This window comes from Podarcis erhardii (genome assembly GCF_964252035.2).
Source record: "Podarcis erhardii genome assembly, chromosome: 11".
NCBI lineage: Eukaryota > Metazoa > Chordata > Lepidosauria > Squamata > Lacertidae > Podarcis > Podarcis erhardii.
In genome coordinates this window covers 754,644-777,242 of record NC_138501.1, presented here as the reverse complement: position 1 = coordinate 777,242, position 22,599 = coordinate 754,644, and the positions used below count along the sequence as shown (strand labels likewise).

Genomic DNA, 22,599 nt, shown 5'->3' with positions numbered 1-22,599 from the left:
AGCTACTAAGTTGCAAGCGTCGGAGTCCTTTTTTTTTGAAAGCGAGCTGCTCTTCCTGCAAGCACAGGGCTTCGCTATCTGAAGGTGAGAAATGGCTCCCCTCGACCCTCTAGACCTCTCCGCCACGCTCTTCGCCTCTTACGAGGTTACCTGGCAGCCGGTTTGGTCTTTTCTTCGGTCATGCCGGGGGCTAGACTCCTTGAACACCCTTCACAGGAGTTTTGGGGGGTCTCCGCGCCCTGGAGTTGCCCCTATCCTTCAGAATAGCTCGGGTTTTCGCCCTCCGGTGAAAACCCTGCTTGCGCTGGGATCGCGGCTCACCGGAAGTCCTATTTTCTCACTGTTGTTATCTGTACTGCTGTTATCTGTACTGCAATCATTCTTCCCTTCTCATCCTCAAATAATTGTTTCGGGTCAAATTTGGGTTTTATGTATAATACCACCCCTCTTTGTTTTATCTAAATTTACAAAGTCAATCCAATTCTTTTATCAAGACTCCTGTCTCTCCTAGCTACATGCGTTTCTTGTAAGCAAATTAATATCTAAATTGTTTCTGTAACACGTTCTATCTTGTTTCTTTTTACTTTGCTGTTCAGCCCATTTACATTCCATGTTAATATTTTTAAGTTCACCATTCTAATTTATTAATTTTTTATTATATCTAATTATGAGTCTTGTTCCTATTCTTCCTCATTTTCCCTCTTTATCCTCAGATATTCCTCCTCCCTCTCCCGCTGGCAAAGGCTTCGCACCTCCTGTTTTTTATATTTTCTCCAAAATTTCTCCGCCTCTGCTGTGTCTCTGCAGCCAACCCAAATTTCACCAAGGAGTCATCTACCTATGACAATGGGGGACAGTCACCTCCCCTCCCCTAGCTAGTCTGATCAGCCTGCACTGGCTGCCCGGGAGTCCTATGCCACAGCCAGATCCCCCCAGCAGTCTGGGGGGGGGGAGGCTTTTTGTTATCCCTTTCCCACCTCACCAGAAGCCTGAACTCTTTTGCCAGTTTTTCAGTTATGAACACAAGCACTTCCCTTAGGGAGTATAGTGCAACATTTTCTTGCAGATCTCACTTGCATCCTTTAAAAAACAAGGTGGCTGACAGGCCAGATCTATGGCTTTCCCTTACAGAGCCCCACAGAGTAGCACAATTGCCTGCACTCAAGGGCTGAAGATTCCCCAACTCCTGCCTGTCTCCTCACAGCATTCCAGCTGCAACAGTTCTTCAAAAGGCACAGATACGCCCCCCAAAACACACTCTTGACCAGATGCAGAGTTGACTGTCTGAAAAGCATTTCCGAACTGTGGAGGATGCACACAGGTTCAAGAGGAAATACACTGTCCGTAATAGCATGGATGGGATTGGCACAAAAATGGGTATTACACCACCACTGTGATCTCTTCGTATTTCCCTTGCTCGTGGACTGCACCACTTGAAGAGGCCAACTTTTAATTTCCTAACATTCTTCTGCAAGACCTCCAAATAATGAAAAAGTAAGCTTTGTAGACCAAAAACATAAGGAATATCTTCAATAATGACTTCATTCCATTCAAACATCTGATATTAATAAACAACTCAATATTCAAGGCATTATTAAAATATTTAATTTGAAATTAGAAAGGAAAAAGGCAACTGTTTGTAGAATATATCCCTTTATTATTTCATGACTCACAAAAAGGTTTAAGACACAGATCATCTGATTTATTTTCTACGTAATTTTCTCAGTTTTGGGGCATCCTTGCCTTGTGGCAGGCAGCCAACAAAGTTACCTTTTTGTATGTACAGCAATTGCTTATGAAAATTTTTATGCTGATCTATTTAAAGTAGAAAAATAACATCCAAAGGGAAAATGTTAGCCATGAAACGTACAAAGTTAGGCAACAGAAACATGATGGCTTTGCAGAAGCATCAGATGTCGGAGATCAGCTCAGGACAGTTTTTGTTAGAAAGGCACTTTTTGTTTTTCTTGCATTAAAACTGTGTTTTTCATCATGCTTCCATCATGTCACAATAATTAAAACAATAGTTAAAAAGGCAATGTAAATAAAGAAGAGAGTGAGTTAAAAAGACATAAATGCCAGGAATTAATGCAAATATTAAAAATAATTTTTTGGTCCTTTTATAAAATAGGCCACAGCGTTCAGGCAATAGTGATTCACTCCCTCCAATACTTATATTGGCCATTCCAGTGTGCAGATACATCTTGAGTTCATCAGTAGCTCCAAATATACATATACTTTTTGAAAGTTACCAGGGCTTCAGTTTGGCCATGCAGGTGTGTCCCAATACAATGGTTCTGTTAGCCAAGAAATCTATAATTCCGTATCCCTGTATCGAGCTGCTTGTCCATAGTATCCACGTTTAGAATTGTCCGCTAGCTGTCGTCGATAGTCCTCCTCTTCTGCATCGCTGCCGTAACTTCCTTGCTTATCTAGGTAAGGTCTACCTGCTGCTTTCTGCGGCTCTGGAGGTCTGGAACTAACATCAAAGCACATTATGTGAATTTAGATACAGCTGGTGCTCAGAAAGAGTGTCTCAAGCAGCTCTATAACCAGTTTAAAAGCAGTCTTATGACTACTTCCAAGGCTGTTTCAAGCTTTATCCCCACCATATAAAATGCTGGCATGGTGCTCTTCCACATGGTTGTGTTTTGCACAAATAACAGTTCTGTTTAAAAGTTCCCTACTGCAAAAATTGGAACCTGACCAGCAGGTGCCTGCCAGGGCCCCATTTACCTTTTGGCACATGAGGAGGAAAATTAAGAGTCAATCCAACATCCCATTGTGACAAAAAAGGCCAACTGTTTACATTATTTGTTTTGTATCAGCAGTCCATTTGCTCGTAAGTGGCTGACCATTCACTGCCATTTCACAGGACTCCTAAATCTACGCCTTGAGCTGAGCTGCTCCGTCCTGCCTAATGGAGCAGGCAGCCTTGCCCAGGACTGCTGCCACGGGGTAAACATGAATCCAGGCAGTTGCCCTGGACAACAGCTTGAAGCCATTACTACTTGCACGGGGAAAAGCTTTCGGGTTGCAAACATTAAATTAGTGTTAACTAAGAAACAATTCTTCAGCATTTCATACACTCCCACTCCTTTAGGTCTCTGCAAATATACAGCCCAATCCTATGCAGAAATAATGACCCACTGTGTTCAACAAAGCTTCCAGAGCAGTGTGCAAAGGACTGCCGTTGTGCATGTGTCAACTTGTACATTTCGGTTACTGTGAACAACAGTCAGTCCAGCCGTCCTCTTCTTTCTCTGTCATACTATCAGAATCTTTTTTCCTCTGGAGTTATCAGTATTAAAATTAGTTAAGGTAACATACTGTTGTGTTGTGTTACTTATTTATTTAGTCCTTCCGTGTGCATGACATTTTACAGTGTTACACAGTTGTGGTAGAGCTGATAAGCCACCCTCTTTATTCCAGCTTTGCTGCGGCTTCCCTACATGGGACTGGGACTGGGTTAAGACCACACAACTGAATGAGTAGGAGAAGCCTCACCACTGCATGGTTCCCGTCAGTGCATCCATGTCAAATGGCCTCCACCTTCCACCACCACCACTGTTCAGGTGAGCAGCAGTGACCCCAGTCTTGAGAGGGAGGCTCTGTGGCTCTGCTCTACCTCAAGCTCTGCTACTGGCCAAAGTCAACATTAATCAAAAGAGGGATGGCACGGTAATGGCAGTCAGGAGCTCTTTCGGCTAAAAGAGCCCCAGCGCTTTGAAGTAGGGGGAAGAGGGGGAAAAAAGATTTTAAAGCCTACAATCCCTGCAAGACTGTGTTAAACAACAATTGGGCTCCTTCATTTTGCAGCAGACCTTCCGGGAGGAAACATTTAATCTCAATGGAAGAAGAAACATTTAATCTCCATTCCTACTGACTTTGTTACTTTGTATCCTGTGGCTGCCCTGAAACATTCTAAACTGGGGAAAAAGTGTCTTCTTTCTTCAGAACTGATTTTAAATGTCAAAAAACATTTAAGAATTTTCTCAGCCTGTTTTAAATCATGGCTTTGAGAATCTATTATTGGAACATCAATGGTTTAAATTCACTTCAGAAAAGGAGACAGGTTTTTCATGTATTGGAAAAACAGAATTTGGATGCAATTTGTTTATAGGAAACCCATATCACGAGATTACATAGAAAAAAATTAATAAATAAAAGACTTGGACAAGAATTCATTTCCTCGGACAAAGTGAAAAAAAGAGGAGTGGTTTTTTTATATAAAGGAAAAATGGAATCCAAAATTGATTTTTAAAGATGAGGAGGGAAGATACATAGCAGTGGAAATTATAGCACAAGGCGAAAAATATTTTTTACTAGGAATCTACGCACCTAATGATGACAAAGCAGAATTCTTTAAGAACTTGGAAACAAGTCTTTTGGAACACTTGGATTATAAATTAATTTTAATGGGAGACTTGAATGGAGTTGCATCTACTTTGATGGATAGGACTCAGAGACAAAAGAATTTGAATACTGGCAGATTACCTAAGACTTTTTTTATATATAACTGACAAATTTGATTTGTCAGACATGAAGAGTTAGAAATCCAACTGAAAAAGACTTCACTTTTTTCTCAGATGCAAACCAATCATTTTTGAGAATCAATCCAGAGACTTGGTTTCTAAAGTATTAAAAATGGAAATTTGCCCTAAAACTTGCTCCGATCATAATGCAGTTTTTATGGACCTGAAAATGTTTGTAGAGGGTTCCTTCAGATGGAGAATGAATGATTTGTTGAGAAGTACTTCAATTGTGAATAAAGCCCCAAAACCCTAAAAGATTATTTTGAACTTGATATGAATCAGGGAACGGAAACTAGGGTTATTTGGGATGCCAGCAAAGCAGTGATGAGAGGATTTCTGATACAGCAAAATTCTATCAGGAGAAAGTCACAGAATGAGAGAAAAGATAAAATTATGGAGCAATTGAAAGATAAAGAGAAGATGCTTAGAGGAAACCCAAAGAATCTGCAGATACAAAAAGAAATTAAGGCTTTACAGATTCAATATTCACAGTTAGTAAATCAAGAAATAGAATGGAAGATAAGAAGGATGAGACTAAGAAATTTTGAATCTGCAAATAAATGTGGGAAATTATTAGCCTGGCAGTTAAACAAGAGACAAAAGCAAAGTACTATCACAAACATAGTAAAAGAAGGAAAATCTTTAAGGAATCCTGCAAGACATAAGAAAATGTTTTTACAAATACTACAAACAGCTGTGTAAAAAACATAAAGATTTGGCAAAAATTGAGCAATTTATCAAGATTAATGGTTTGCAGCAGATTCCGGATGATAAAAAGTTCCTACTAAAAGGTTTAATTACAAGACAGGAAGTTGAACAGGCAATAAATTCAGTGCAACTTGGCAAGACACTGGGACCTGATGGTTTATCAGCGAAATACTATAAGACATTGAAAGATTGGCTTATTCAACCACTAGTAGAAATGTCAGGGAACTGCCATCGGAGAGTCAGGTGGTGGAAGGGCTCAAGGAGGGTAGGAGAGCCTCGGATGCTGAGGAAGGAACCAGCAGGGGGAGAGAGTTCCCACAGAAACTCAGTCGGAGGGATGGCTCCAAGATACTTCCAGTGAGAACAGCGGAGAGGTTTCAGGAACTCCGCTGGGGACGCCTACTCCGCGTAGGAAACTGTCACGCAGAGAATCCAGAAGGAGAGTTTCCGTTAAGGAACTCTTATGTTGGAACAAATTCCGGAAACGCCCACTGACGGATTCTGCCAGCGATTGAGGTAGCCATGCGCCCATGGCTCCGCAGACTGGGAGAGTTTAGAAACTGATTGCATGAGTTGAGAGCTCAACCATTTACGCACAAGCAGCCCCTTAACCCATAACAGCAATCCGTCAGTCTTCGACGCTGCGTGTGCGAAAGAGAGGCATCATGAGCAACCCAACTGGAGACGGAGCAGCAGGAGGAGCTGGAGCGGGACCAACTCTGGAGGAGAGAAACAGAGCGTTGGAACACCAGCTGGCACTGCTAACGGCACGTCTCGAGGAGAGGAGAGCTCAGGATGCACAGGGGAAGCCCACCCCCATCGCAAGGAAGGTACCGGGGTTGGTACAGAAATTCAGGGGTGACCCAAGAAGCTACCAAGCCTTTAAGACAAAAATGCAGTACGCACTGAACCTGCAGTTTGATGACTTTGCCGATGAGGAATCGAGAGTGGCTTTTGTGATTGGGCACCTCGAGGGGGGAGCTAGAGAATGGGTGAGGCCCCTGATGGCATCGAATAATGATGCCCTAAAAGACTTGAGGAAATTCTTTATTGCGATGGACTTGATGTTTTCCAGCCAGATTGAACAGGGCGTGGTACGCAGACAGTTAATGGGATGCAAACAGGGGAATCAGTCCGTCCGAGAGTATTGGACACAGTTTACCATGCTCATACATAAATTGGGATGGGACCTGTCTTCGGAACCGATTCAAATGCTGTTTGAAGAAGGGCTAGCCCCGGCGGTGAAAGATGAACTTTCCCGCGCGCCCCGTCCGGAGTCCATGGATCAGCTGACCAAATCGGCGCTTGCGATTGGAGCGCGCCAAGAGGCAAGGGCTCTGGAGAAGCGGGAAGGGAGAGGAGAGCGTTGGAGTGATTTCCGCATTCCTGAGATGCCGGAGCAACCTTCCCCGCCAGTGGAACCAATGGAGATTGGGACTGCGCGCGCGCGCGGAATTTCAAACATCAGCGAAGGGCGGAAGAAGGAGGGGAAGAGCGCCAAAAAATGCTTCCTCTGTCAACAGCCAGGACATTTTGCCAGAGTGTGCCCACAAAGGAAGGGATGGCGAGGAATGGTGGGAGCTGTTGGGAGTGAGGAGGAGGGGGTTAAGGAGCAGGTAAAAGCCAACGCCTGGCTGCCAGCGACAGGGCACAGCAGCCAGGCCAAGGATCAGTGAACGTGCCCAAGCCTGAACCCCCAAGAGCGGCTCTAGTCGTAGAGGTGCTGCTAGAGCTACCCAATGGACATCCACTCACGATAAAAGCCCTGTTAGACTCAGGCAGCTCCTGCAATTTCATGAGTAAGGAGTTTGCATCAGAGCACCAGATACAGACGCTGCCCTTGAGCAATTCCTTGCAGGTGACCACGATTGATGGGAGGGAACTTCTGGGGGGGGGGGGAGTGAGCCAACAAATGGTCCCCATGACAATGAGGGTGGGAAGGCACACGGAAGTCATTGCATTTCACGTAGCCACCCTGGCGGGGCCACCCATCATATTAGGAATGAGCTGGCTGGCGTTACATGACCCGCTAGTGGGATGGCACCAGCGGGTAGTCTCTTTTGGGTCAGCTTATTGCCTAGAACACTGCAAGGGAAGAGAAACTCAGGAGTTGGCTAGGGCAAGTCTGGCAGGGATGGTGGTGGGAGAAAAGGGAGAAATACCACCACAATACGCAGACCTGAGTGATGTTTTCAGCGAGAAGGAAGCAGATAGACTGCCCCCACATAGACCCTTTGACTGTCAAATTAACCTACTCCCGGGAGCCCAGCTACCAGTGGGCGAACTGTACGCTATGTCGGACAGGGAGATGCAGGAGTTAAGGGAGTTCATAGACAAGAACCTGAAACGAGGGTTCATCAGGGAGTCAAGAGCGGTGGGGGGCAGCCCAGTGTTTTTTGTGGACAAAAGGACTCAAATAAACCCAGGCTGGCCGTGGACTTCCGGGCCGTCAATTCGGTGTCAGAACCAGTGGCCTTTCCCATGCCCAGGATTGACGACATTCTGACCAGAGTGAGGAAGGGAAAGATTTTTACCAAGCTGGACCTGAGGGGGACGTATAACCTGATACGGATGAGGAAGGGGGATGAATGGAAGACCACCATGTTCACCCCCTTGGGGGCCTTTGAGTATCTCGTTATGCCCTTCGGATTACAGGCGGGCTCAGCATGCTTCCAATCCTTCATGCATCACGTCCTGGGACCTCTGCTCTATAAGAACTGTGTGGCCTTCTTAGACGATGTGTTGGTCTACTCAGAGGACGAGGAGCAGCATGTCCGAGATGTCCGGGAGGTTCTAAGCAGGCTGCAAGCAAACCAGCTGTGGGTAAAACTGGAGAAGTGCCAGTTCCATACCAGAGAGGTGGAGTTCCTGGGGTACCGTTTGTCAGACAAGGGATTGGCCATGGATCCCAGTAAAGTCCAAGCGGTACTGGAATGGAAGACACCCAGAAACAGGAAGGACGTGCAGAGATTCCTGGGGTTTGGAAACTTCTATCGGAAGTTCATCAAAAACTTTGCCCACTTAACGGCGCCCATCACCGATTGTCTCAGTAGTAAGAAGAAATTCGCGTGGACGGAAGAGGCGCAGCGAGCGTTTGAACAGCTAAAGAAAGCGTTTGCGTCGGAGGACCAGCTCTTGCACGTAGATCTACAGAAGCCGATGAGGGTAGAGACGGACGCATCTGATCAAGCGGTAGGGGCGGTGCTTCTCCAGCCGGGAAAAGATGCGTCGGACTGGAGACCGTGTGCCTTCTTCTCGCGGAAGTTGAATAAATCCGAAAGGAACTACACAGTGTACGACCGGGAACTGCTCGCCATTCATGAAGCTTTTCGGCGGTGGCGACACCTGCTGATTGGAGCGCAGCACAAGGTCCAGGTGTGCATGGACCACAAAAATCTGGAATATTGGAGAACGGCCCAAGTACTAAACCAGAGACAAGTGAGATGGGCACAGGAGTTCTCCAAATTCCATTTTGAGATTTGCTACGTACCGGGACCAGAGAACGTCAGGGCGGACGCTCTCTCTCGAAAGCCAGAGTATATGGAGGGGGAGGGAGCACCCGAGGAAAGGCATATTATCCCAGAGGACCACTGGGTTTGTGGAGCAGCATTGGTGGGGCAAAGGGAACTGGTAGAAGGGACAGTGAACGATGAATATGCCCAAGACAAGCTCAGAGGGCTCAGGAGAGCCGGGAAGAACACAGGGGGGTTTGAAGAAAGGAACGGGGCGTTGTATTACAAAGGGGCATTGTACATACCGGAAGGGGAATTGAGGGGTAGAGTACTCAAACAACTACACAACAGCCCCACCGCAGGGCACTTTGGGCAACACAAAACCATGTGGTTAGGTACCAGGCAGTTCTGGTGGCCCAAGGTGAGGGAAGATGTACGAGAGTATGTAAGGGGGTGCGACCGCTGCCAGCGAGCAAAGGGGGAGAGGGCGACACCGGCGGGGTTACTGGAACCATTACCCACACCCGAACGGCCATGGGAGGCAGTTTCCATCGATTTTATGACGGATTTACCAAAATCCAAGGGAAAGACTGCGGTAATGGTAGTGGTAGACCAGTTAACCAAGATGTGCCACTTTATAGCTTGCTCACATGCGGTGACAGCGGAAGAAACCGCCAGGTTGTTTATAGAACACATTTTTAGGTTGCATGGCGCCCCCTTGAGGGTGGTCTCAGACAGAGGGAAACAATTTACGTCCAGGTTCTGGAGGAAGCTCATTAGCTTACTGCACGTAGAGGTCAATTTCTCGACCGCCAGACACCCAGAAACAAATGGGCAGGCGGAAAGGGCAAACAGTATTCTGCAACAATATCTGAGGTGTTATGTAAATGACAGAGAGAATGATTGGGTAGAGAAATTGGCTCTGGCCGAATTCGCCTACAATAATGCGGAAAATGTGTCCACGGGCATGAGTACATTTATGGCCAATTACGGGTGTCACCCTAGGGCCTTTCCAGGGGAAGGAGGGGAAAGATGGAGCGTACCGGCAGTGGAACATTTCGTGGAAGAAATGGAAGCCATACATCAACAGCTCAAGATGAATTTGGATAGGGCCAAGGAAGAATACAAGAAGCAGGCAGATAGGAGCAGAAGGGAAGGAGAGACCATAAGGGTGGGGGACCGGGTGTGGTTGTCAACACAAGGGTTGCCATTTAAGGGCGGGTGCAAGAAATTGAGGCCGAAACGACTGGGACCCTTCGAAGTTATACAACAGGTTAATCCGGTGGCCTTCAGACTCAGGTTGCCAGACAACATGAAACTGCATCCAGTATTCCATAGTCATTACTGTCACCATACCGGGAGGGGCGGGAAATTTTGGGACATGAAGGTGAGGTTCCCGCGACACCGGAAGTAGAAGAGAGGGAGAGCAGCAGTCATGTAGTAGAAATACTCGACTCTTGGTGGAAGGGTAAACAGGTGGAGTACTTAGTGGCATGGGAAGGGAAACCGGAGTACGAAAATACCTGGGTACCGGCAGAAACGGTTGATGATGAGGTTTTAGTAGGAACGTTTCATCTCCGGTACCCAAAGAAGCCTCAGCCCTTGGCTAGGTTCTGGGAGGAACACTTCGGCACCACTGACGAAGAAGGGGAGTTCGAGGGGTTCCCAGAATCAGGACAAGAAGAGGAAGAAGAATCAGATGGGGAAGAGTATTCGGGAAGAAGGGACAGTAGTAGGTGGAGGGCGGTTTTTGAGTCATCCGAAGATGAGGAGGATTCTTTCAGGGGATTCCCAGCCTCACCACCCAGAGAAGAGGGGGAAACGGGGGGTGAGGGGGGTCCTGGAGGGGAGGTGGATGTCAGGGAACTGCCATCGGAGAGTCAGGTGGTGGAAGGGCTCAAGGAGGGTAGGAGAGCCTCGGATGCTGAGGAAGGAACCAGCAGGGGGAGAGAGAGAGTTCCCACAGAAACTCAGTCGGAGGGATGGCTCCAAGATACTTCCAGTGAGAACAGCGGAGAGGTTTCAGGAACTCCGCTGGGGACGCCTACTCCACGTAGGAAACTGTCACGGAGAGAATCCAGAAGGAGAGTTTCCGTTAAGGAACTCTTATGTTGGAGCAAATTCCGGAAACGCCCACTGACGGATTCTGCCAGCGATTGAGGTAGCCACGCGCCCATGGCTCCGCAGACTGGGAGAGTTTAGAAACTGATTGCATGAGTTGAGAGCTCAACCATTTACGCACAAGCAGCCCCTTAACCCATAACAAGAAATAACCAATTAAATTCTGCGAGGGGGCAAAGCACCTGAAACCTGGAAGGAAGCGTATATTACTCTGATTCCTAAACAGGGTCAAGACAGATCCAATCTTAAAAACCAATCTCCTTACTCAATGTGGATTATAAAATTTTTGCAAATATATTGGCTAACAGGCTAAAGAAGGTTTTATCTAAATATATCCATAAGGACCAGGCAGGATTTCTGCCTGGAAGACATATGAAAGACAATATTAGGAATGTTGCGGATATTTTGGAAAAATTAGAAGCAAGAAAGAGTTGTAAAGCAATGTTAATGTTTATTGACGCAGAGAAGGCCTTTGACAATGTATCTTGGAGATTTATGCTATATAATTTTGAGAGTATGGGAGTTGGTCAAGATTTTTAAAATGGTATTAAAGCGATCTATCAAGAACAAAAAGCTAAAATTATTGTAAATAATGTGGTCTCGGAGGAAATTAGAATTGAGAAGGGAACCAGGCAAGGGTGCCCACTTCCCCTCTGCTGTTTATTTCAGTCCTAGAGGTCTTGCTAAGTATGATTAGAAAAGATGAACAAATCAAAGGTATTACAGTAGGATCCAAACAATATAAATTAAAAGCCTTTGCTGATGATTTAGTACTGACATTACAGGATCCAGACTCCAGTGCAGTAAAAGCACTGGAGTTGATACAATAATATGGGCAGGTAGCAGGATTCAAGTTAAATAAGAGCAAAACCAAAGTGTTAGAGAAAAATCTGGACAATGAGGAAAGAAAACTACTACAAGAAACGAAGGGCCTAGATTTTGTGAAAAAAGTTAAGTATCTGGGTGTGAATCTGTCTGGGAAAAATCTGAATTTATATAAAGATAACTATGAGAAACTATGGAAAGAAGCTAATAGAGATTTAGAGATATGGTCAAATTTAAAATTGTCATTAATGGGCCGGATTTCAGTGGTTAAGATGAATGTATTGCCAAAGATGCTTTTTCTGTTTCAAGCCCTCCCAATTATTGACAATGTGAAATGTTTTAAAGAATGGCAGAAAGCTTTATCTAGATTTATCTGGCGGGGGAAAACCCAGAATTAAATACAAACTACTTACAGACTCTAAGGAAAGAGGGGGATTCTCCCTGCCAGATCTAAAAATTTACTTTGAAGCAGCAGCTCTCTGCTGGATTAAAGAATGGATACAATTGGAAGATACTGATGTTTTAGACTTAGAGGGATTTGACAATGTATTTGGATGGCATGCATATTTATGGTATGATAAAGTAAGGGCCCATAATGCATTTAAAAATCATGTAATTAGGAAATCTCTATATAATGTATGGATAAAATATAAAGATCTCTTAGAAAGGAAGACACCCAGATGGCTTTCACCAATGGAGGCAAAGGCCCAGAAAAAGTTAAATATGGACATCAAGTGGTTGAGATACTCAGATTTGTTATTGGAGGATAAAGAAGGTTATAAACTAAAACCATTTGATCAAGTAAAAGATAAGATAAATTGGTTACATTGCCACCAGATTAATGAATTGTACAAAGTAGGCAAGAAAAATGGTTTTGCTTCGGAAAAATCTAAGTTGGAAATGGAGTTGTTAAAATATTGTCTAAAATATATAATTTATTGTTGGAGTGGCATACAAAGGATGAACAAGTCAAATCAGTGATGATAGATTGGGCAAGAGATGTGGGACATACTTTAATGTTTGAGGACTGGGGAAAATTGTGGCAGAAAGGGGTCAAGGTCACTGCATGTTAAAGGAAAATACAATGAAAATGATGTACAGATGGTATTTGACTCCGGTAAAACTAGTGAAGATTTACCATAACAGTGATAATTTTTGTTGGAAATGTAAAGAAAAAAAGGGTACGTATTATCATATGTGGTGGACCTGCCCCAAGGTGAAAGACTTCTGGGAAAAGATTTATAATGAACTGAAAAAAATGTTGAAATATACATTTCCTAAGAAACCAGAGCCCTTTCTTCTTGGAATAACAAGTTTGGACTTGCCCAAGAAAGATGTTCATAGAATCATAGAATCCTAGAGTTGGAAGAGACCACAAGGGCCATCGAGTCCAACCCCCTGCCAAGCAGGAAACACCATCAGAGCACTCCTGACATATGGTTGTCAAGCCTCTGCTTAAAGACCTCCAAAGAAGGAGATTCCACCACACTCCTTGGCAGCAAATTCCAATGTCGAACAGCTCTTACTGTCAGGAAGTTCTTCCTAATGTTTAGGTGGAATCTTCTTTCTTGTAGTTTGGAACCGTTGCTCCGTGTCCGCTTCTCTGGAGCAGCAGAAAACAACCTTTCTCCCTCCTCTATGTGACATCCTTTTATATATTTGAACATGGCTATCATATCACCCCTTAACCTCCTCTTCTCCAGGCTAAACATGCCCAGCTCCCTTAGCCGTTCCTCATAAGGCATCGTTTCCAGGCCTTTGACCATTTTGGTTGCCCTCCTCTGGACACGTTCCAGTTTGTCAGTGTCCTTCTTGAACTGTGGTGCCCAGAACTGGACACAGTACTCCAGGTGAGGTCTGACCAGAGCAGAATACAGTGGCACTATTACTTCCCTTGATCTAGATGCTATACTCCTATTGATGCAGCCCAGAATTGCAGTGGCTTTTTTAGCTGCCGCGTCACACTGTTGGCTCATGTCAAGTTTGTGGTCAACCAAAACTCCTAGATCCTTTTCACATGTACTGCTCTCAAGCCAGGTGTCACCCATCTTGTATTTGTGCCTCTCATTTTTTTTTGCCCAAGTGCAATACTTTACATTTCTCCCTGTTAAAATTCATCTTGTTTGTTTTGGCCCAGTTCTCTAATCTGTCAAGGTCGTTTTGAAGTGTGATCCTGTCCTCTGGGGTGTTAGCCACCCCTCCCAGTTTGGTGTCATCTGCAGATTTGATAAGGATGCCTTTGAGTCCATCATCCAAGTCGTTGATAAAGATGTTGAATAAGACCGGGCCCAAGACAGAACCCTGTGGCACCCCACTAGTCACTCTTCTCCAGGATGAAGAGGAACCATTGATGAGCACCCTTTGGGTTCGGTCAGTCAGCCAGTTACAAATCCACTGAGTGGTAGCATAGTCAAGTCCGCATTTTACCAACTTCTTTACAAGAATATCATGGGGCACCTTGTCAAATGCCTTGCTGAAATCATGGTAGGCTACATCCACTGCGTTCCCTTCATCTACCAGGCTTGTAATACCAGGCATGTTAAATTATTTTTGTATGCCACAACTGCTGCTCAAATTTTATTAGCTAAGAACTGGAAAGCACAAGAAGTACCAACAGTGGAAGATTGGCAGATGAAGATAATGGACTTTTCGGAGCTGGCTGACCTGACTGGAAGAGTTCGCGATCAGAAGGAGGAGGAGTATCAGCAAGATTGGTCGAAATTTAAAGACTATGTAGTTAAATATGTTAAGTTAACTTAATTGGAAATGTTTGCAAATACCAGATAGGCTTATGAGTGAAATATGTAATGTGATGAAATAATATGTTTAATGCTAAATTGGAAAGAAAGAAAGAAAGAAAGAAAGAAAGAAAGAAAGAAAGAAAGAAAGAAAGAAAGAAAGAAAGAAAGATGTTAAGTGATTAAGTTAATTTTATAAGAAATTTGTTTTTGGAAAACCGTTAAAATGATATACACTGAAATTCAACCAAGGGGATATGTGGAAATTGCTTAACAATGTTAATAAGATTAATTTTAATAAGGTTAAGATTTTTGTTTGTTTGTTTATTTGTGTGTTTATAAATTTTGTGGAAAATCAATAAAAAAAATGAAGAAAAAAAAAGAGAGTTTTGAGGAAGGATGGAGAGAAAGGGGTGGTGGCGACACCATGAACACGGGGGGAGTACTTCCATGTCTAGGGACCAGCAAAGGGGAATGGTGGAGCCAGTTAAGGAAGCAGAAGATCTTTGGTTGGCTAAGGGCAGGAGGTCACAGCCAAGAATATAAGAAGAAACAAGTTAAGATGGAGGAAGGGCTGTGGGCAGCTTTTAAAGTAAGGGCAAGTGGCTGGTGATGGATGCAGACAGGATTCCGTTCAGAACCACAATGAGCAATAGGAAAGAGGAGCAATTCTGGCACTGAGCAGTCTGAAAATGAGGTAATAAACTTAGTTACTTGTAGATGTATATCAGTTATTATTTTTGGCAGCAAGTAAATTTTGCCAGCTTGTAGACCTCTATCATAACTGAATCCCTAACTCAAAGACACAAAGCCAGTAACATTCACAAATAATTCCATTATTTTATTGTAATCCACTTTGGGATTAGTAATGATGAAGAACAGGCTTGAGATATATTGAACATATATCTGAACATGCAACATTTTACCTGGCAGCCTGGGTCCAGTCTGGTTTTTGTGTCTTGATTGGGACAGCATAAATGTCTGGGTGTCTCTGAGCTATTTCCACCTGTAATAGGAGAGTGTATGATCAAAACATTTTGAAGTTTCCCTTAATGGGTGACTAAACCCAGTGTAACTGTGACATGATAACAAGTTCCATTTCCCCAATTTACAGATTGTCACAGTATTCAAAAAGCATACAAAGCAGCAGAGAATAAAGCTATTAGTACACTGCTACTAGTACCTAAAAACCTACTTGTTATTGGGAAAGATTAAAATATTTCTCTCTTTACCAATGAATCAGCCTAGCCTTCCCACAAGTCGCTGTGCTCTGGAGTTTGCCGCTGACAGAAGGAGAGGCCGTTTGCTCCAGTTCATCCTTCTCCTCAGCAATCTCCAGCTCCACACTCTTCTGGAGAGTCCTTCAACCCCATGGCAGATAGCAGATAGTCAAGGGGAATCAGCCAAAATCACCTCTATTTCTCTTTCTGCAAATGGAACTGTGGCTTGTAGCCAACTAACTTCTTCTCAGAGTAAATGAATGAAGATAGCAATTTCTATTAATTTCAACAGGTCTACTCTGTGATGTACTAGCATTGGGTACAATCCTCTGCTCACAGGATCTCTAGATCTAATCCACTGTTTTTATGATGTTTCAATAGTTTGAGTGGCAATAATTTCTAAAACAGACACAAATGCAAAAAATCAGTTTGTGGTTCACTTCATACCCTGGCATTTTGTGCTTCTTGTAGTTCTTGCATTCGTTGAAGTCTTGCTTTGTGGTCCATTTTCTCAAAAATTTTAACTTTCCCCAGCACAGATTTTGGTGTGTTCCCTGGTTCTTCTATCCCCTCCTCCGATTTCTCCTCCACTTCCGTTGATGGGACAGGTGGCTGAGAGGATTTCAATATGGGGCGCCCAAAAGTAGGTTTGATGGCTATTGGGGGAGGGGCCACTTTCATTGGTACTCCATAAGTTTCACTGCTAGCAGCATTAGGGCTGCCTGTTCTGGCTTCGTAATTCTTAGGGATATCATAGGGATCTTCTCTGTTTTGCAGTTTACCCTGAAAGCATAAGGCAACAGCCAGTACAGCATTAGTATTTACATAGAAGTAGCAGTTTTGGTCTGGAAATGATCAGCCATGAGAAACTGGTTAATATAGTTTGTAAAGCCTAAACTGGTTACTGATATTTTGAGCTAAGGAAAAACAGGTAGTTGGGGCACCGCACTGGGAAAAAGTTTAGCTAAGATGAAAATGTGGAGCTGTGAATCAAGCAGGGAATGTTGAGAGGCCTTCTGAGGAAAATGCTCTTAGTAAGTAACCCTTATTAGCAAATGCAACACTCGACCCCAGTTAGTTGTTCTCTTCCTCTCCAATTACCTTTGGGGGTTCAGGCTTGAATGCTGGAGGTGGGCTGGGATCCCTCAGAACTTCCCTGCTACCAGCTCTTCTCATTTGAGTTCTTGGTTCTGGGCTGGATTTCCTTAAACTCTATGGACAAGTAATAGTAGCTCATTATGCATACAGTCACGCAGTTCTTGACTTGTGGGAGGCATAGTTACAGTCTGCAACTGCTGGGAAAAGTGTTTTGTTTTCTGTTTTTTTCTTCCTTTAAATATAATTCACCAGCAGCACTGCTCTTGTACAGTACAAGGTAATTTGAAGCAGGGAACCCCCCCCCCCTTTGTTAGAGCAATAAAACATCTTCCTTTCTACATAGGAGTGCACACAATAGACACAAACAACTCAAAATGCCACTGAATTTCCCACCCACATCACTTCAGTGAGCATGCGTTGTCAATGTTTTACCACCTAATGCTCTGAGAGAAAAACAGCAGTCTTCTTCTGGATCTCTCACCTCCTCCTGCTGCTGCTGCACGGGCTCGGAGGACCGACTAATGGAGGAAACTCTGGGCTCGTTGATTGGCTCATCAAGCTCGTTGTCTGTGTAAGCCCCGCCTTCTCCATCGGTGTCTTCCATGTCACTGACCAGTCGGCTGTCACAGCTCAGATAGTCAGCGCCCATCGCAGTTAAGTATGACATACGGTCTTCCAGGTCATCATCCATTCCTTCCAGCTGTAAAGGGATTTTGTGAAGAGGTTATGCTCTCCTTGTCACATCAGGGCTCACATTATGTAACACAGTAAGACACAGTATAAAGAAGCTTCAATAGATGGGACTACCATGTACCATTAAAAGCAATGATAGCACTCCATTTTCACTACTAATAGCAACATGAGAAGTTTTCATTAGGTTGCAATTCTCACTGGCAAAGTTTTTTTGCCATTTTCCCCCAGTTAATAATAATAACAATAACAACAACAACAATAATTTTATTATTTATACCCTGCCCATCTGGCTGGGTTTCCCCAGCCACTCTGGACGGCTCCCAACAGAATATTAAAAACATGATAAAACATCGTGCAGAAGAGTCAATTGTGTAGAAGGGGAGGGGGTGCCTGTACTCTGCCTGCAATCTTGGTTGCAGTCTCCTTCTGAATTCCTGTTGCTGGGAGGTACAGGAGGGGAGAGGGCTGCTCTTGTGCTCAGGTCCTGCTTATGAGCTTCCGATGGGCATCTGATTGGCCACTGTGAGAACAAGATGCTGGCCTTACCCAAAAGGGCTGCTACATTCTTATGACCACTGTCAGGGGTTCAGGGAGAGAGGCGCAGATGAGGGAGGAGACAGAGAGCGAGGGGGAAGGATTCCAGGGTGACGAGGAAGAGGACGACAATGACCCAAGATTGTCCATGAGTCCGTCCAGTGAATCGGAGGACTCCCAAAAGGGAGCCCCTCTGGTCAGGCCAAGGGGAGCTAGAGGGGGAAGCAGTCAGGAGCAGGGAAACGAAGGGGGAACCCCCAGTGGGAGTTGGAGATCGGGACCGGCTGCTCCGCCGGAACGGAGTGAAGGGGGTGGAGTGACCAGTGTGTCAGAAGGAGCAGAACAGGAAGCAGAGAGGGGAAGGAGATCAGGGCAAGACGTCCTGCCGGAAGGGGAGGAAAGTAGTATCGAGGGCAGTGTAACTGTCGAAGGGAAGGTCAGGAGCAACGTACGCGCGCCAAGTTCAAAATGGGAGGCGCGCGGAAGTGAAGAGAGTCCTGGGGAGGAGCCTGGTCCCAAAGCCCGAAGGAGGGGGGAGGAGGCGGCAGAGGATTCAGCCTCTGGGGAGTCCCGAAGGGAGAGAACACAGGGGGGCAGAAAGACCCTGCGGAAAAGGAAAGAGAGGAAGAGGTGGACCAGTACAAGCCTCTTAAACTGGTGTAGAGGCGGGACTGACTCAGAGGGGACTTCAGCGGTCTAAGCGTAACAGACGTAGAGTCACGGAGCTCGGCTGTGAAGCTAAGAATGTTCTTCAATAAAAACCTTTGTACATAAGCCGGACTGGACTTTGGTCTCTTGTGAGCTGGGACCACGGGTGACTCTGACAACCACCTACCTTTCCTTCGGAGACCCACACGGCTTCGCCTTGTTGTTGCTGAATAGTATCTTTTAGGCTGCCATACCAACCATCATTGGCTGAATTTAGATCAATAGTAGCTGCAGATATTTTTTTAAATAAAAAATGGTTATATTTTCAAAGCATTAGTCTCATACACAACACTATATTACTTCAGTCATTTTCAAAACAATGGAAACACTCCATATAACACTCCATAGTGTTAATGTTCTCCACTGATTATAAAGTTATTCCAGACTCCCGAAGAAATCATTAATAAGCTTTGCTGCTGTTGCTTTTAGCTGATGAGAATGCCAAGACTATTTTTTATTTTCCTATCACTTCAAACCATTGCTTCTTATCCTGATTTCAGAAGGAACTGTTTCTTTATAGCATCTTTAAAATATTTTGGAAACATGATTGTATATTCTGCTATCTACTGGAAAGATGGAGCAACAGATTCTACCAGTTACGCATTTAATGTGGTGGGCAAGTTGAGAAGTTAAACTAAAAACCTTATTGTATGGATGCTTTAGCTGAGATCCTTGCATTGCAGGGGGTCCCTTCCATTATTCTGTGATGAAAGGAAGTATAGGAAAAAAGCAAGAAAGATATTTCATGCATGGGACTAAGTGACCAGCATGCATTTAAAAAGCATGGGTCATACACCATCCAATACATAATTCCTACTCAACCTCCACTGAAATAAGACTTGCTCTGTGCACTGAGAAGGGCTGTCATGTGAAATTCACTCTGCACCTAGACACGCTTTCAAAGAAAACCAAACAAAGAAGCAAGCAACCTATTTCCACCTACCTGTGAAAAGATGTGAGCAGGTCCTCTTCAGCTTATTTGCTTGGTCATACAACTTCCGTGCGCTCTTGTTGGAGGTGGGAATTAGCCTTTGCCTCATGACTTTCACACCCTGCTTGCTATCTGGGTTGAAAAAAACTACAATTGGGAACCACTGGGTGTAGTTTAACAGATCCACGGCTTTTGGGGTCACATCCAATAGAGCATGTTTATCCTGTTAAAAGTGCAGCAATAGGAAGGTTACAGGTACAAAAAGGACAGCAAAATAACAGCATCCCCATACCCAGTATCTCCTACTTGGCTTCCCAACGTGATAAAAAGCTAAGAGAAACGGCCCAGGGGTGGGTGGGGGGAGTGAATATGTGTACCTGCTCAATGATTTGCCTCACAGTATTTAAACGCACAACGCCGGTGGACTTTTCTGAGCCTGCATCTTTAGGCTCGGTTTCTGCAAGAATAATACAGCTATGTCGTCATGTCCTTAATAATGTTTCCGTGGATCACTAAATGCTGAAGGATTGTGTTAAGAGAGGAGCACTGAAAGACTTACTGGCAGCATGATACATCTCAGGCAAGTCATTGCAAAGTTTCTCCATTGCTACGTCTGCAATGGGACCAAAGATCACCACAGGGCGCCTAAAACCAGCTGAAAATAGAAAGCTGCATATGACTAGTTTCTATTTTATAATGACCAAAACAAAAAAACTGTTTCCTCTAAAATACAGAAATGAATATCCCCCAAATCATCCAATCATCATAATCATCTGTAAAATACGTGAGGACATTTTGTCCTCACAAAGGGAAAAGTTCCTCACAATTCAGACATACTTTCACTGGAAATTGGCAGAGGCCAACAAACAGCAGTGACACACTTAAGAGACAATTACTTGCAGATACCCTTCACACAATATGGCTCTGTGAAACATCTCTCACACGAGTCAGTACAGCAAATGTTCTGTTCTAACGCAGTCCAAAATAATTATTAACTCTACATCTTAGCAGCTATTGCTTCAGTGTGTTTGCTTTTGTTGAAACAATCCCTACATGTCTCTTGAATGTTATTTTAAAATAACATGTCCCTTAACACTTTTGTGCAGTCACAGGTGTGTCATGCTGAGATGCTAACTCACATTTAACCAGAATAAAGTTGGCACACTCCTTGCTAAGCTTTCCACAAGAGATATTGAAAAGAGGTCTCTTGAAAAGAGTTATTCAGATTTGAAGGGCATCATCACTATTTTGTTCCAACAAAGAACATTCAAAGCCTGTTTTTTTGAAAATACCTATTTATTATCCTAACATATACAATAATCCACGCTTATCTATGAGAATGGACTGTATTCTAGCCAATGCAATACTAGCATGACAGCAGATAAGCTACACTTAGAGAAAAAATTAAGCATACATTTTCACAACACAGTTCAACACAACAGCAGCACTGATGGAGAGAGTGCCTTGCCCTGAGTATTTACTAATGAGCCAGCCTGACTTTGAAAACTGACTCACACATTACAGTTATAACAGCAGCACAACAGAAGCTCAATTGTAATGTCTGAAATGCTTACATGTCTTTTTTTAACTTCTCAAAACATTATGAATACACTGTGCGTTAGTATAGTTTGTGTTTCCATATTTTGTATTGTGGACTATTCCATTATTTGGCAGCCCACAATATTCACAGGAGGGGCATGCAGAGGAACTGGTTACTGAAGGGGGGGGAACCCCTCATCTAAACAAATTTAATGTGATGTTTTGGACAGGCCACAACATGGTTGTGACCAGAGACAGACTTTACCATTTGCAGTTAGCCTAGAGATAAAGCCAGTTGGCTTGATTTGTTTAAGTTGCCAGAAAAAATCGCTGTAGCTGTCTTTTACAAATGAGGAAATGAGCTGTCAGTTTTCATATGCTGTCACTCACTCACCCTCCCGGAGCATGACTCGCTCATAGGCTGGAAATTTTGTGCTAACAGATGCAATTGCTGTCAAATCTTCACGGCTCTTCTTTAGATTCTTTTTCATTCCAGACCGTTGGCCACGCATCCGCCAGAAGTCTGCCCTGTCACTGGAGCCATCTCTTTGAGCATTTTGAACACTGGCCATCTGCTCAGCCCTGAAAAAGAAACAGCATTTAGTCCATTTGTAAAAGTCAGCAAGTCAACTTGTGTGCATTTCTGCAGGCAGAAAAGCATATCATAGACACAATTGATGCTATAAAATAGTACAGGATGGCCCCCATCACTATATTCCTATGTATGTACATGTATGTATAGGTAACATATCCAAGTCTTTGGCTGCTTCCCCTAATACCTCCTGACATCAGGAGCAGGGACAGCAGTGTGACACAAAAGCCCCTTTACATGTTAGATGCATGAAGTACCGTAGGTCTTTGCCTCTAAATGTGTCGCTTTCCTCTTCTACATAAGAGTAAAACACAACCATTTATTTATATGAGACCAAATAAAGGGGTGTAACCCAAGGATACCACTGGGGAAGAGGATCCCAAGTGACCCTTGTAAATAAGAACTGAGTTCTGCATGTACTTATTTACATGCTCCATCTGTTTTTGATAACACTAGACAGAGATGGAATAAACTAGAAGAGAGAGTAACATCAATTAACATCATGATCTACAGGTTATTAAGATACCTGCTTTTGTTTGGAATCAGGCCCTTCTCCAACTCGCTCTCAATCCGCACAGCCAGCCAGTGACCCAGTTTTCCATCGTACAGTGTATCGACCACTCGGAAGACCTCCCCTCTGGTGAAGGCTAAGCTTTGTGGCATTTCCTTTTCACATTCAAAATGTGTCCTTATGAAGAAAGAATCTCCTCTGCCGCAGGCCATTATATCTCTGTAAACTAGTGAGAAAGACCAGATCTAGTTCAATTATTTTTCTCAGTAGGTCTATAGCAGGGCTTTGGGGACTCTCTTAGAAGACTGCTGCAGTCAGCACAAAGAAACTACCGGACATTGTAGATTTGCTAATATTTTCCATAAGAATCTGCTGTGTGCAAATGACTGAAGAG

General features: G+C 44.0%; 1 protein-coding gene across 1 annotated transcript in view; it reads right to left on the bottom strand.

Moving 5' to 3' along the window:
- Window positions 1–1,636: 1,636 nt before the first annotated feature.
- TJP2 (tight junction protein 2) overlaps window positions 1,637–22,599 on the bottom strand; it is an 83,785-nt gene continuing 62,822 nt past the window's right edge. The window contains exons 13-23 of the mRNA XM_081881115.1: window positions 22,221–22,431; window positions 21,497–21,684; window positions 20,123–20,218; window positions 19,941–20,020; window positions 19,576–19,786; window positions 18,760–18,860; window positions 17,179–17,397; window positions 16,701–16,811; window positions 16,047–16,382; window positions 15,306–15,385; window positions 1,637–2,479 (exon numbers count right to left, since the gene is read on the bottom strand). Coding sequence (XP_081737241.1) covers window positions 2,314–2,479; window positions 15,306–15,385; window positions 16,047–16,382; window positions 16,701–16,811; window positions 17,179–17,397; window positions 18,760–18,860; window positions 19,576–19,786; window positions 19,941–20,020; window positions 20,123–20,218; window positions 21,497–21,684; window positions 22,221–22,431 — 1,799 coding nt within the window. The 3' untranslated portion in view covers window positions 1,637–2,313. The remainder of the gene's footprint in view (window positions 2,480–15,305; window positions 15,386–16,046; window positions 16,383–16,700; window positions 16,812–17,178; window positions 17,398–18,759; window positions 18,861–19,575; window positions 19,787–19,940; window positions 20,021–20,122; window positions 20,219–21,496; window positions 21,685–22,220; window positions 22,432–22,599) is intronic.